Source organism: Rhinolophus sinicus, linkage group LG01 (assembly GCF_036562045.2).
Source record: "Rhinolophus sinicus isolate RSC01 linkage group LG01, ASM3656204v1, whole genome shotgun sequence".
NCBI lineage: Eukaryota > Metazoa > Chordata > Mammalia > Chiroptera > Rhinolophidae > Rhinolophus > Rhinolophus sinicus.
In genome coordinates, this window is record NC_133751.1 from 56,932,380 (window position 1) to 56,946,683 (window position 14,304).

Consider the following 14,304-nt stretch of genomic DNA (forward strand, 5'->3'; position numbering starts at 1 on the left):
AACAGCTCTTGTAACTAGCCAGGTGCCCCCAATCTTCTACCTGTGCTCTGAATCCCTTCCATTTCCATCACCTCACATACCATCACTTTCTGCTTTTCAACTTTTGCCATTCTCATCCACTTTTAAATTTATGCAAAACAGACCACCTGAAATAAAACTTGCCTCTAACACACATTCCATTCTACCTACCACCTTTCTCTTTCCTTCATAACACAACTCCTTGAAAATTTTTCTCTGTTCTCTACTTGCCCATTTCATTTTCACTTACCCACTGTATTTAGCTTTCTAATTCTAAATTAGTTTAGAATTTCTGCCGCTAGGACCCTCAACTCTCACAGAGGTAACAAGTAACCTTCTTGCTTCTAAACCCAATGGGTGGTTCTCAGTCCTAGGTTTACTTGATCTTCTCTCCAATATTTGTACTGATAACAACCCCTTCTTTTTGAGACCCTCTTTCTTTAGCCTGTGCTACCACAGTCTCCCAGTTTTCTAGCCCCTCTCTCATTTTGTTTTCATGGAGCTCCTCTTTCCTAGCCATCTCTTAAAAGTTGGTCATTCTTAGGGCCCTGTCCCAAACCAGATTTTCTTTTTACACTATACTAGTAGACCTTGACTTTAACTTACCAAATCAAAATCTTTAGGCATGGGCACTTACATTTTAAAAAAACAGCTCCATGATTCTGATACCTGTTAACTCTCCTTAGGTCAATTCACCCATTCTTGTGGTTTCAGTTAGCAATTATCTGCTACTGACTCCTCTAGCCTTTTATCTTTCTCTGATACATCCAAATGATACATCCACTTAGATATGCTCAAAAATCAACACATTTAAACCTGAACTCCTCATGTCTCACTACCCTCAACTTGGCTATATCTTACATATCGCTCACTTCTATCTATTTGAGTCCATCCCTACTGCCATGACCCTAGTTCCAGATGCCATTATCTCATAACTGAATTACCAAAAGAATATCCTAACTGGCCACCTCCAAACAGGCCTTATTATCCACTGGGCACTACAGGCACCAGGGCTTCGATCGTTTTCAAGACCTGCAAAATTATTTGAGATCTGGGAGGGGGAAAACTGAAAAACTGAAATCAATGAATGCCTAAAATATACAATTCTTTTAACTAGTCAACTACAATCCAGCTCATTTTTTTGTAAATTATGCTCAATGTAAGGTGAGGGTACAATCTAACGTTTGATGAGATCGGGGAGTACCTAAAGCCTAGGTCTTGCCTTCATCCCCAGCCTGGGTTAGATGGCCTATCTATATGTCCCTATTAATACTGATCCTCCACTATGCTAGCTGCCCCCCAATATCCACTTTCTCTCCTGTCTTAACAATAAACGCCCAAATTCTAGTCGATCACATGGTTACTTAGCAGTAAGTCTATATTTCCCAGCTTTCCTTGCAGCCATTATGACATTGAGATGTACACAGAAGTGTATAGTGTCCAGGAAATATCCCTAAAGAGAGGGACTGCATCTTTCTTTCCCCCTTCCTCCTTTCGGTTAGTAGGAATTGTGGTATGATGGCTAAAGCTTGATCAGCCACTTTGAACAACGAGGTAGAATAAAAAAATATACTATGTCTGGGTTCCTGCAGATCAACCCTACCAGGCCTTTGACTTTATATATGAGATATAAAATTCTATCTTGTTGAAGCTACTATTTTCAGTTTCCTATCACATGCAAAAAAAACGAATCTCAATTTATATACCTAGACAGGGCACTTAGCACAGAGATAAGTAGCATAATGACTTTTTGGTTTCGTCTAATAGAGTAAGTTTTAAGGAGGCCAAGAACAGCACCTCTGTAATTCACGGCATGTGCCCTGAACACTGTCCCTCCCCAACACCACCTCAATATACATCAGCTTGCGCACCACATTTAATTTCAGTCAATGAATGCAATTCTCATTCCACTATTACCTTTCTTCCATTTCCCTAAACTCTATTTTTCATCCGTAATTCCCTTTCCTCAAAAAGTAACCTGAACCATTTTGGGAAAGAAAATCACCTAAAAATTAATATTATTAAATCCAGAAGGTTCTCCAATCAACAACAAAAAAAATGTCCCAGACCAGAGCTGATATAAAGTTCTGATCAGATATCAAAAATAATTTGAACATAATGAAATTCCTATATAATGTTCTTATATATGAACAATTCACACATGTGCATGTTTGTATAAAATGAAAAAGTTCACAAGAGTTCTATAATCTGAAACTTCCCAAATTTTATTATTCAAAATACCAAAATACAAATCTTTTTTAAAACAAACAAAAGAGATATAACTCAAATGAAAAAACCATTAAGACAGTAACTCAATTCTCCAAATGCAAAAAAAGAAAAATAAATTAAGTTATGTATACTGTAAAACAAGCACTTTGTTTTTAAATTTTTTCTTTTCGGCACCCTCATATGCTATCTGAAACATTTTTTAACTTAAGTCTCCTTTTTGGTTATACTTTTAAGCCAGACATAAATCTGCTGTAGCATCAATCTTCTTCATTAAATAAATGAATATTAAATTTCCCAATATGCTAAATTTAAAAAAAAATACTTATCAGAGCAAAGGCAACAAAAGCAAAAGGAAATAAGTGGGACATCAAACTAAAAAGCTTCTGCACAGCAAACAATCAACAAAATGAAAAGGCAACCTACCAAATGACAGAAAATATTTGCAAATCATGTATCTGATAAGGGGTTAATATCCAAAATATATAAAGAATGCATACAACTCAATAGCAAAAAATAAACAATCCAATTTTTAAAAAGGCAGAAGATCTGAACAGACATTTTTCCACAGAACACACCAGGTACATGAAAAGGTGAGGGAAATGCAAATCAAAACCATAATGAGATCCTACCTCACACCAGTCAGAATGGCTAGTATCAAAAGGACAAGAGATAACAAGAGTTGGCCAGGATATGGAGAAAAGGGAACCCTTGTGTACTGTTGGTAGGATTGAAAATTGGTGCAGCCAGTATGGAAAACACTATGGAGATTCCTCAAAAATTATAAATGGAACTACCTTATGTTCCAGCAATTCCACTTCTGGGAATTTACCCAAAGAAATCCAAAACACTAATTAGAAAAGATAAATACATCCCTATGTTCACTGCAGCAATATTTACAATAGCCAACAAATGGAAACAACCTAAGTGTCCATCAACACACGACTGGATAAAGAAGACGTGGTACATATATACAAAGGGATATTATTTGGCTATAAAAAAGAATGAAGCCTTACCATTTGCAACAATATGGATGGACCTAGAGGGCATCACAGTTAAGTGAAATAAGTCAGACAGAGAAAGATAATACCATATGATCTCCATGTACCTTATGAAAAAACCCTAAGTCATAGATACAGGGAACAATTTGGAGGTTGCCAAAAGTGAGGGTGAGGGGGAGGAAGAAACGGGTGAAATGCATCAAAGGGTACAAATTTTCACTTATAAAATAAATGCAGTCTGAGGATGTAATGTACATGCAGTTAACAATACTGTATTGTATATTTGAAAGTTGATATAAGAGTAGATCTTAAAAATTCTCAACACAAGAAAACAATTATAAGTACATGGGGTGATGGATGTAAACTAGACTTATTATGGTGATCATTTCACAATATATACATATATCAAATCATTATATTGTACATCTGAAAGTAATATAATGTTATGTGTCAATTATATCTCATTTAAAAAAATAGGTATCGGTGTATAACACAGAATCAAGAAGTATAGTACATTACCTGTACACCAAGATCCTTCATGTAGGGCCCAAGTTCACTAAATAGATCATATCCTTGGTGAAAGAAGGCCAAATGGGCAAACATAAAGGATAACATCTAGTAGGAGAAAAAAAGATTATCATTTTAAAATCAATTCTTAAGACAAATATTCCAAAATTTTAAAAAATCCTTTTCATATCTACTATTTAGAAATTATTCTGCAAGAGACCAAAATATCAAACCCATTTAAAATTAAACTGAGTCATTTTTCTTAAAAGAGCATTTCAGAAAGGTGCAAATATGACCAATTTTATTTATTAATAAAAGAAATTCCTGAATGGTTTAAAATTTTTACAATGCCCCAAATTTTAGTTGTTTAAACTATACCCAATCAAAATTTTTATACTAATAATTCAAAGAATCAAGTTTTCAATAGTGAAAACCATTTTCCTAGGTTCATTATAAAATAGCTATGTGCCCTTCATCCAAAATCACTGACAAAACCTTAAATTGCAAATAAGACATTAAAAGATTAGAAGGGGAAATACGAAGCTCTCAAAACAATCACAAACACTTTACAAACCTACTAGATCGTTAATCACAATCCAAAGTAGGGAGATGCTCATTTTTTCTCAATACCAAAATAAAATGAGTCTATATTCATTCCAAAAATCCGAAAACATTGTTAATGGGTTGAGACTTTTCCAAGTTTTCCTACATTTTACCTATTCGTGAAAGAAAAATCACCCTTGTTTTCATTAAAGTTGGAATGTGAAAAGGAATTAAATAATTCAATCATAATACTGACAGAATCCTCCAAACATCCATGTTATTTTTACCAAGAGGAGGCATCTGTTTAATTCTCTGAAATCTAAAATAGGTCAAACGTCCTTAATACTCAAGAATCCTTCAAAATAAATTTTAATAAAAAGAAAAACCGATTAATAAAACAGAAAGACAAAAGGGCAAAGCTCACCAAAATATTATTGTGGAATTAGATAATGATGGTTATACAACTTTGAATATTAAAAAATACTGAATTATATAAAAAGGGGGATATTAATAGCTATGACTACATAAAAATGTAAAATGCACTTGCACATCAAAACACATAAGCATATTAAAACATAAATGATAAACTAGGAAAACAACACATCACAAAGGGTTAATCTTAATACATAAGAGATGTTACAAATTAGTATGAAAAAGATGAACACTCCAACAGAAAAAGAGACAAAGGACATAAATAGGGAACACAAGTGAACAAAAAGAATTTATGAAAAAAATATTCAAATTCATTTATTAAATAAATGCGAAATTGAACAATCATTATCTACCAAATTGTGGTTAGAGTGAGGGAAACTAATACCAGTGTTGGTAAAGTGTGGAAAAACTTCCACTCACACACCCAACTAGTGGAAATGTTGTGTAACCCTTGAAATTTGACAATATCTTTAAAAAGTCTTAATAGATGCTTACACCCTTTGACTAAGTAATCTCTTATCAATCTATCCTAAGGAAGTCATCATATTCATTAGAATAATCATTATAATGCTATACTTTCATGTGCAAAAACATGGAAATGACTTAAAAATCCACGAACAGGTGAAGTTAATTTATGGTATATTCAAGGTGAGCAACCTATGACCAGCACACTACACCCATCCAGCTCCTCAGCCTGTTTTTCAATGGTCCATGAACTAACAATGGTTTTTACATTTTGAAATGGTTGAAAGAAAATGAAGACAGGAAATTCATGACACATGAAAATTACATGAAATTCAAATGTCCAGGTCCATAAGAGGTTTATTGGAACACAGCCATGTCATTCATTTATGTGTTGTCTATGGCTGCTCTCTCATTACAACAGCACAGCTGAGTACTTGTCACACAGACCACATGGCCCACGAAACCTAACATATTTACCACCTGGACCTTCAAAAACAAAGTTTGCCCACCCCTAGTAAATTCACATGGTAGACTTCTACATGGCCACAAAATTAAATAAAAATTAAATAAGAAAGATTTTTGGAGTATATTAGTGAAAAAGAGAGTTATAAAACAGTATACAGGAATGACCCTTATTGTCTTTCAAAAATTAAATGCAATTTTAAAAAGTACATATGCACGTTCCCATACATACACACACACACAGGGAGAAAGAAAACGTATAAAGATATAAACCAAGATATTAGCAGTGGATCTGCTCTCATAGTAGGATTTGTAAGTATTTTGATTTTTTCTTCATACATTATTTTCCATAATTAACGTACATTACACTCTCTCTCTCTGGAACAGGAGGTAGAGACAGACAGGAAATACAATGTACTTATCTGATAAGAAATAACTAATATAAACATAGAATTTAGGGAGAAGCTGGGTAAGGACAAGAATCAAGGGCAATTTAACGATACCCTTTCAGAAAAATAAAAATAGTTACAGTGAACGAAGTGGGAGAAGAGAAATTATTCTACGGTTCTCAAAATATGAAAGCATAATGCCATACTACTAGCATTCCCTGTCCACTTCCTTGTTAACTTTAAGACAGAAAATAAGAAAAAAAAAATCAATGTCACTCTGGGTGTAGACGCTCAGGGGAAAAAAAGTCATCTTCAATTTTCATCCCATTTGTTTTCTAACTAAATGAAAAGGTTGATACAGCATCAACAACCCTAGGAAAAAAATTATCTAAATACTATTGATGTGTGCTCTCAATCTCAAATATTAATGTCTGATTTAAGGAGCTCATAAATAACTATAAGATGAAGGAGACAAAAAAATGGTTGACATATAAGTACAATGAGATAAATAAGATTAATTATGACCCCGGAATAAATATGCATATATATTTATATACATACACATATATCATGCCTCTTTAAACACTTAAATATGTATATTTAGTTTCATATTAAAACATTTAAAACATCATTTCGATAAATATCTTACTGAATTTAGGATTTCTGATCTCCTTTTTGATTGAAGGACATTTATCTAAGGGAAAATACATTTGGTTAATCATCCACGCATTATTTAAAAAACTAATCAATATGCAACATTGTAAAAGTTACTTATTCTAATAGTTTAACATTTTTCCAGAAAAGTAAATAAAAACGATGTTCAAGTTTTCCATCCTTCAACCGACTTTTTGCAAAAACAGTTAAGACAAACATTCCAATGAAATTCTCATCCATTTTTTTTTTTTCATTCAAGTTTATTGGGGTGACAATGGTTAGTAAAGTTACATAGGTTTCAGGTGTACAATTCTGCAATACATCGTCTATGTATCACATTATGTGTTCACCATCTAGAGTCAGTTCTCCTTCCATCACCATATATTTGATCCCTTTTACCTTCTTCTATCACCCCTCCCCCCTTACCCTCTGGAAACCACTAAGCTATTGTCTGTGTCTCTGAGTTTTTGTTTCTTTATTTGTTTGCCTTGTTCCTGTATTCAGTTTTATATCCCACATATAGTGAAATCATGGTTCTCAACATTTTCTGTCTGACTTATTTCACTTAGCATAATAATCTCAAGTTCCATCCATGTTGTTGCAAATGGCACTATTTCATCTTTTCTTACGGCAGAGTAGTATTCCAAGCTGGCTGTGTTGTATGGATAATATTGTAATAACAAAACTATCACTTTGATAGGTATTTGGATTTCTTAGAATTCCATCTCCTTCCCACCCCTCCTACCAGTTGCTTATCAAAACCCTTCAACATATATCCAAAAGCAAATTGTCATCACTTTTACCACTACCACCAACCACAACCATATCTCTTCTAGACTGCTGCAATAGTCTATGAACTAGTCTGTTTCCACTCTTGACTCCCTACAATCCATTCAGCAACGAGTGATCATGTTCTAGCTTAAAACCTTCAAGGTCCATTGTGATGTGGTTCCTGTCTACGTCTCCAACCTAGTTTTCTACTTTTTACCCCTTTCTGTGTTCCAACCACAACCCGAGACTAATCCAACCTCAGTGCTTTCATACTAGTTCTCCTGGCTTCTGGTCATGATTTTCTGCCCAGATGAGCATGAGGCTCTTATCAGTCAGGTTGCAGCTTAAATACTATGTCCTCACAAAGGTCTAAAGGAGGCCCATATGCACTCCCTAGCACAGGGGTATCCAAACTTTTTTCAACGTTTTTCACCAGGGCCGTATGCGGTAAAATACACAAACAGCCGGGCCACTCACTCGAGGTAAAGTACGTATTGCCTCACCTGGTTTATTTAAGTAAACTAAATATATTTTTGGAATTTGCTGCGGGCCACGGGCCACAGTTGGCCCGCGGGCCACAGTTTGGACACCTCTTCTCCAGCACATCAACGCTATTTATTTTCTTCATAGCAATCATTAACTACCTTACATTTTCTTATTTATTTACGTCTTCTCCCAGCTAAGGTGTAAAGCTCTGTGAGATTAGGTTCTTGCCTTATTCCCAGCTGTATTCCCCAAATGTAAGCACTCAATAAATATTTGTTAAACAAATTAATAGATCTTAAGTATTTTAATTAGACTAAACTTACTAAAAGATCAGTAAATTATAAAATTTGCCTTATGTGGTATCTCTCCCAACTCTAGAAATTCGTAACATTTTATTTTTATGTTGTTATATATCAACTTAATAAAATATTTATACAAGAATCATGCACTCTTTACTAATATTGTCCAAAAATTACAGCATATCTGCCTTTTTAATATGTCATTCTCACTGAATATTCTGCCTGTTGCTTTATAATTTTAAAACACTGATCAGAAAACAAAACAGACCAAGAGAAATCCAAATAACTTTGCTTAACTAGGCACTAGTTTATTCTGCATGTCTGTTTCAAGGCCTATTCAGTTTTGAGAACTAAAATATTAATTTTCAAATGCTCTAATGAAAAGCAGTGGCTGCAGATAATCCAATTATTCAAACTTTGAACAATGTTAAAAGACTGTTACTCCATTCTGTTTTGTTTTGTTTTGGTTTTTTTCCTGTCTGGCAATGAAAAACAGCAGTTACTTGGGGGGGGGGGGGAAGTAAATTCAAATATTTAGAGAAACTAAAGCATGCCAAACTATAAATCTGGATATTTATTACTTATTATTCTCTAAAATAAACACTCTGGACATATAATAAAAATGGCATAACAGTTCTCATCAAAAAAATCAAACTAGCAGTTATGGGAGAAGCAGGGGTCCTAACTTAAAACTACTGAATGGACATGAAAGGAAATAAATAATATATAATATGTAAGTTTGGGAATAATGATATTTTGGCTGAATTCCCCCTCCCGAAATAAAATTTAAAATTAAGCAAGTCATTCTTTCCAAAAACATTTATTACCCATCTATTTTCCAAGCAGTAGACTATAGGGGAGGGATACAATCTAGGAGTAGAAAAGACATACAAATAATTACAATAAATAGGGTAAGTGCTCCATCAGCATTGTGAATGACAATATCACGGCAGCACACAGGAGGCACAGGCAAGAATGACTTGCTTTGCCTGGAGAAGGCTGAGTAACTGACCACCACAGAACAGAAAATGAATTAGTAACAGGGCCGGTAAAAGCAATGTAAGAAAAGTCCAACTACATGAGAACATTTTAATACTCTAGATAAGAAACAATAAGGATTGGTGTTAGGGCTACAGCATGGGTGTAAAAAGAGGTACACAGAACTTTTCAAGGCAGTTTTGGTTGTTAGATATAGTAGCTAAGAATGAGAATATCTGATGTAATTCTCTAATTTTGAACTTCTGTGATTCAGAGGGTTATGCCAAGGGGGTGGAGAGGGGGTAGTAGAAGAGGGTAAAGGGGGTCAAATATATGGTGAAGGAAGGAGAACTGACTCGGTGATGAGCACACGATGTGATATACAGATGATGTATTACAGAATTGAACACTTGAAACCTATGTAATTTTACTAACCATTGTCACTCCAATAATTTTAATTTAAAAAAAAAAAAAAAGAGGGTTATGCCAGTCAATTAGGTAAGAACAAAAAGAAGTTGCTTGGAAAGAAGATTTTAGTTTTGGACACAAAAGGAATGAGGTACCTCTGCAAAAAACAGATTTTGCCATCTCCATATGGTAATAATTCAAGAAAGAGGCATATTGAACTGTCAGGGAAATCACAGTCAATAAAGAATAGGACCAAAGATGAAACCCTGAAAAGTAGACTGAAAAGGTGGACAAAGGAAAGAAGTCTATAGTGGACATGGAAAAGAAATAGAAGTAGAGAAGATGACCTAAAAGTGGTTTGAGATCAATCAAGACAAAAGTATGTTTCAAGGAGAGTGTTGCCTACATTTTCAAAACAATCATAGTCAAATTGGTTAAAAACTAAAGTGTACCCTAATGAATAAGACTAGCAAAGAGCCACTTCAGTGGAATGCGGCAGGAAGACTGACAATTCATTTTACCACAAGTGGTATGAAAGTGAGGTAGGTAACAGGAGACAAGAAATACAGACTACACCCCTCTAGAAGCTTTTCATTAATGAACGGAGTGTACTCCGTTTTTTAAATTTTAACTTCCCACTTACTGAATGGGACTTAAAGAAAAAATCTTAAAGTCATTTACTACTGTTTTGCAAAGTTATCTTAGTTTTTAAATCACTAATTTGTATATGGTTACTTATGGTTTTTTAAAAGAACTACTCTGTGATCATCATTAAGTCAACAATCTCTGGGGACTCCACTGCTATTTTATAAAAGGAGACTTAGAAAAGATAATTCCCTAAGCTTTTGTTGCCACCAGCAGCCTACCCGACTGTCTCCTGGTACCTGCCTCCAAAGAAAGGAGAGTCTGTGAGACGGATCCTTTCAGGGACTTTGCTTCACCTTTGTGTTTGCACCTTATGTCTCCATGTTTGGCACCAAAAAGATGGCAGGTCAGCCAATGACGAGTAAGATTCCCCAGGGGGTGGGGGGGGGGCAACTCAAACCAGCAGCAGTCGAGTGGGGACCGACAGGAGAACCCACGGGGTTCATAGAGGTGGGCACAGCCCCCTACCTACCCCAGGCTAATTAAAGCCTCTGCCTCAGTTGCTGCATTCCTTCCCAAAACCTACAGGGGAAGAAATTCAGTGATGTGCTCTCCATCTATTCATATGCATATAGGTTTTGTCCCTTGGGGAAGTACATCCTGAGACTTATGGCACAGCTGCCTGCAGGCAAGGGTGATTGGCTTGAATCAGTTTCCTATTATGATGTATGGGATTCACAGATCTTGAGATTGACAAGCTTTATCTCCTTTGCTTCCCCACTTAACTAATAAAAGCTAATGCGTTGGCCCAATTAGGCGCCACAACCCAGACTTTGAGGCTGCTGGTTCCTTGGCCTCCGCACTTAAACTCTATTCATGGCTACTGTCTTTTCTTAACCCTGCACCGCCCTCCTCGCTCCCCACAATGATCTGTAGGAATACAAAGTATACATGTGAAATAATGTATAATGTGCGCCTTCATTCTTCATTTCTCTTGAATTCCTTTAGAGACCTCTCACATTCAAATTAGTTTCAATTATACATCGGATCAGAAGACCACCATGCAACTTACCAAACACTGATCTCTAGTTTTAAAAAGCAGCACTTAATGCAAATATAAGAACAACATTTCTAGAAATATTTTTCATCTGGCAATTAGTACCTCTAAGAATCTAAAGAAAAAATCAGAAATATGGAAAAAAATCTGTACACAAAGATGTTACAACTGAAATTATATTTTCACCATTGCCAGTAAAACTGGCAACACTAAAAATGTCTGATAATATTAATTAAATTGATACAGCAACCTCACAGAATAAATGTGAAAACTAAAAATGCTTTTTACAACATTTAAAAATGGGGGAAAGTATAACATTAAGTGAAAAGGAACCAAAGTTATAAACATATACACAAACACATATGTGCATATACATATATTTAAACAAGTGAAATTTTTTCACAAAAGATCATGGTTTAACTTTTCTAAAAGTATTATTTATTCTTCTCAGTGTAATCACTCAAAAGTAATGACACGTTTAGTAAGCATTTTTTGAAAATATGTAATAAATATACCTGAAGTACATAGTCGAGGGCTATATGTCGAAAACATTTTCTTGTTGCTGTCAGGATGTTTGTAGCTTCTTCAACTTCATGTTGTTTGTTTCTTTGTACTTGGGCATTTTTTACTAATGCATTTTCCTTCTCTTCACTGACTTTTTCAAATTGCTTCTTGGCATCTTTGAATTTTCTAAGATCTCTAAAAAATAAAAATAGTGAAATTTTCATAAAACTCTCTTGATCAAAACCTTTAGCAAAATAACTTAGAATTTAATTCTTATATTCCTCTATTTATTTGATTCAATGTGCAATAACGCTCAATAGCTCTTCTGACTATATATACATTGTTTTTCAATTACGTATTATTCCCAACATTGTCAGCTAACATTTCTTTACCTAAATCTGTAAATTTGAGGTGAAAATAATAACATTACAGAAACATAAAAAGTAACATTAATATTTTTTTCTAAAGACAAATTCAGGGACATGTACCATTAGTTAACCAAATGATTTTCAAACAGTAGTATACATAAAAATCACCATAGGGAACTTGTTAAAAATACAAATTCCAAGGTTCCTCTCCCAGAGATTACAATTCATTAGTCTTTGGGATAAATCCTAGAAGTCTGAGGGGTTTTTTTAAGACATACCCTTGATTTTACTGCTATGAGTGGTCTACAGACTACACTTTAAGAAACAACATTCATTTCTTGTTGAAGGGAACTAGTCCAAACGACATGAAAGTGTTCTTAAAATACACACTCATAATCCTTTCTAAAAGAACTGCTGTACCCATAAAGGGTAATAGTACCCATTTCAATAGTCTGAAAATCTGAAACCCTTGATTCAGTAATGATCTCAGGTAACTACATAAAACATCCCTTTGCGTCTACTTTTTCTACCAGGGAAGTTGGCAAAATAACTCGAAGACAAACAATTTTAAAATAATAAGAGTAAAGTACACCTATGAAAGACTTTAAACTCTTTGCAAGATGCCATTAACTTTCATGTATACATTCTAAGGCAACATTCTGAATGGTGGTCTATTATGAAGTAATTTAAAAAGAATCTGTAAGACACCACCTCCAGGATGACAATTCTAACCTACTAAAATGGCAGTGTATTTCTGTTCATGTGATCTATTTAAAGCTTATAACATCTATAATTTATCCTGAATACCGTATCATAATCAACTTTATCTGTAATTTTATATATTCTCAGTAAGAAATTTAAGAGAAAAACTGAATTATTAACGTGGAAAAGGAAAACTTTCCAACCTGGATAGTTCAGATATTTTGTCATTTCTAGCTTCATTGTATTTCACATACAAAATGTGATGAATGTGATACAAAAAGGGCTCATATGTAGCAAAAAGCACGTACTATCATTACTTACTCTCATATATTCCATTATCTTCTCTTCAAAGAAAACACCATACTGAGACAATGGAAAACTTACTATCAACTACAATAACTGATAGTTACTTCAACCATTTTTGGGTTTGCTTTGATTTTGAAAGGTCTTTATTTGTATTTTTTAAAAATCTATAACAATTCTAGCTATGTATCCTAAACACATATTTCAGAGTATAAATGATTCACTGAAAGGCATGAAGCCTGATTTCCTTACAGAGTAATTCAGGAAGAAATGCAATATATATTTCACAAAGCAAAACAAATAAACCAAAACTCTTAATATTTTCAGTAATTCATGGTCCAAAAGTTCTCTCCAAAGATACCAACTCCCAGATGTGATAATTAACTGGTTGCTTTTCTTTCCTGTTCACTGCAGTTGACTTACTCTTTAACAAAGTTCTGAAGTTGGGCCTTAATTGATCTCTGAGTTCGGTCAAATAGGATCTAAAAGATAAAATGTAACATTAAACAATTAGAAAGTAAAAAAAGAAAATAATTTTCATGGAGTTCTATATCACATCTCTCCATCAATACTCCAATTTCTAATAACACCTATATTTCTTATTTAATACTACATAAGAAACAAGCATTTAAAAAGTAAACTGATTTTCAAGCCAGTATCATCTGGCTAAAAAATTAAATTACTTCTATTTACAGTGGAAATCAAATCTGCTTTAATATTTAAATAGAATGCTCAAAGAGTAGAGCAATTTATTTCCTTGATTTTAATTCAGGCTTTGAAAGAAGAATAATACAAATTCTACTCCATCCACAACAGACATTTCTTAATCTCCTATATCAAAGCACACCAAATGAAAACAACTCCAGAACTGTCTTATATCTTAGTGAAAGGTTACTCATTTGGGAAGGGGGTTAATATTTTACATTCTTAGTTCAAGTAAACATTGTATAGACCTTTAGGTTAAATGATTGCTAAGATCACAGACAACAATAAAATTTTATTCCTCATAATATTTTGCCCCACTTAAAGGATGCCACAGATTTAACTCTGATAGCTGTATGTGTAGGAAATTTCACAGGGTTTGTCAAAGGAATTTGAAGTACTTTCATAATTTATAGATATACCTCATTCAGAATTTGAAACAGA

The 14,304-nt window shown here is 34.1% G+C and overlaps 1 protein-coding gene across 6 annotated transcripts in view; it reads right to left on the bottom strand.

The window, feature by feature from the left end:
• ACAP2 (ArfGAP with coiled-coil, ankyrin repeat and PH domains 2) overlaps positions 1 to 14,304 on the bottom strand; it is a 132,226-nt gene that overhangs the window by 43,804 nt on the left and 74,118 nt on the right. For all 6 annotated transcript variants that reach the window (XR_012495540.1, XR_012495532.1, XM_019723444.2 and 3 more), the window contains exons 5-8: positions 13,582 to 13,640; positions 11,797 to 11,980; positions 6,693 to 6,737; positions 3,765 to 3,860 (exon numbers count right to left, since the gene is read on the bottom strand). Coding sequence is in view for 4 of the 6 variants with exons in the window: in XM_019723444.2 (XP_019579003.1) it covers positions 3,765 to 3,860; positions 6,693 to 6,737; positions 11,797 to 11,980; positions 13,582 to 13,640 (384 nt within the window). In the remaining 2 variants the exon portion in view is untranslated. The remainder of the gene's footprint in view (positions 1 to 3,764; positions 3,861 to 6,692; positions 6,738 to 11,796; positions 11,981 to 13,581; positions 13,641 to 14,304) is intronic.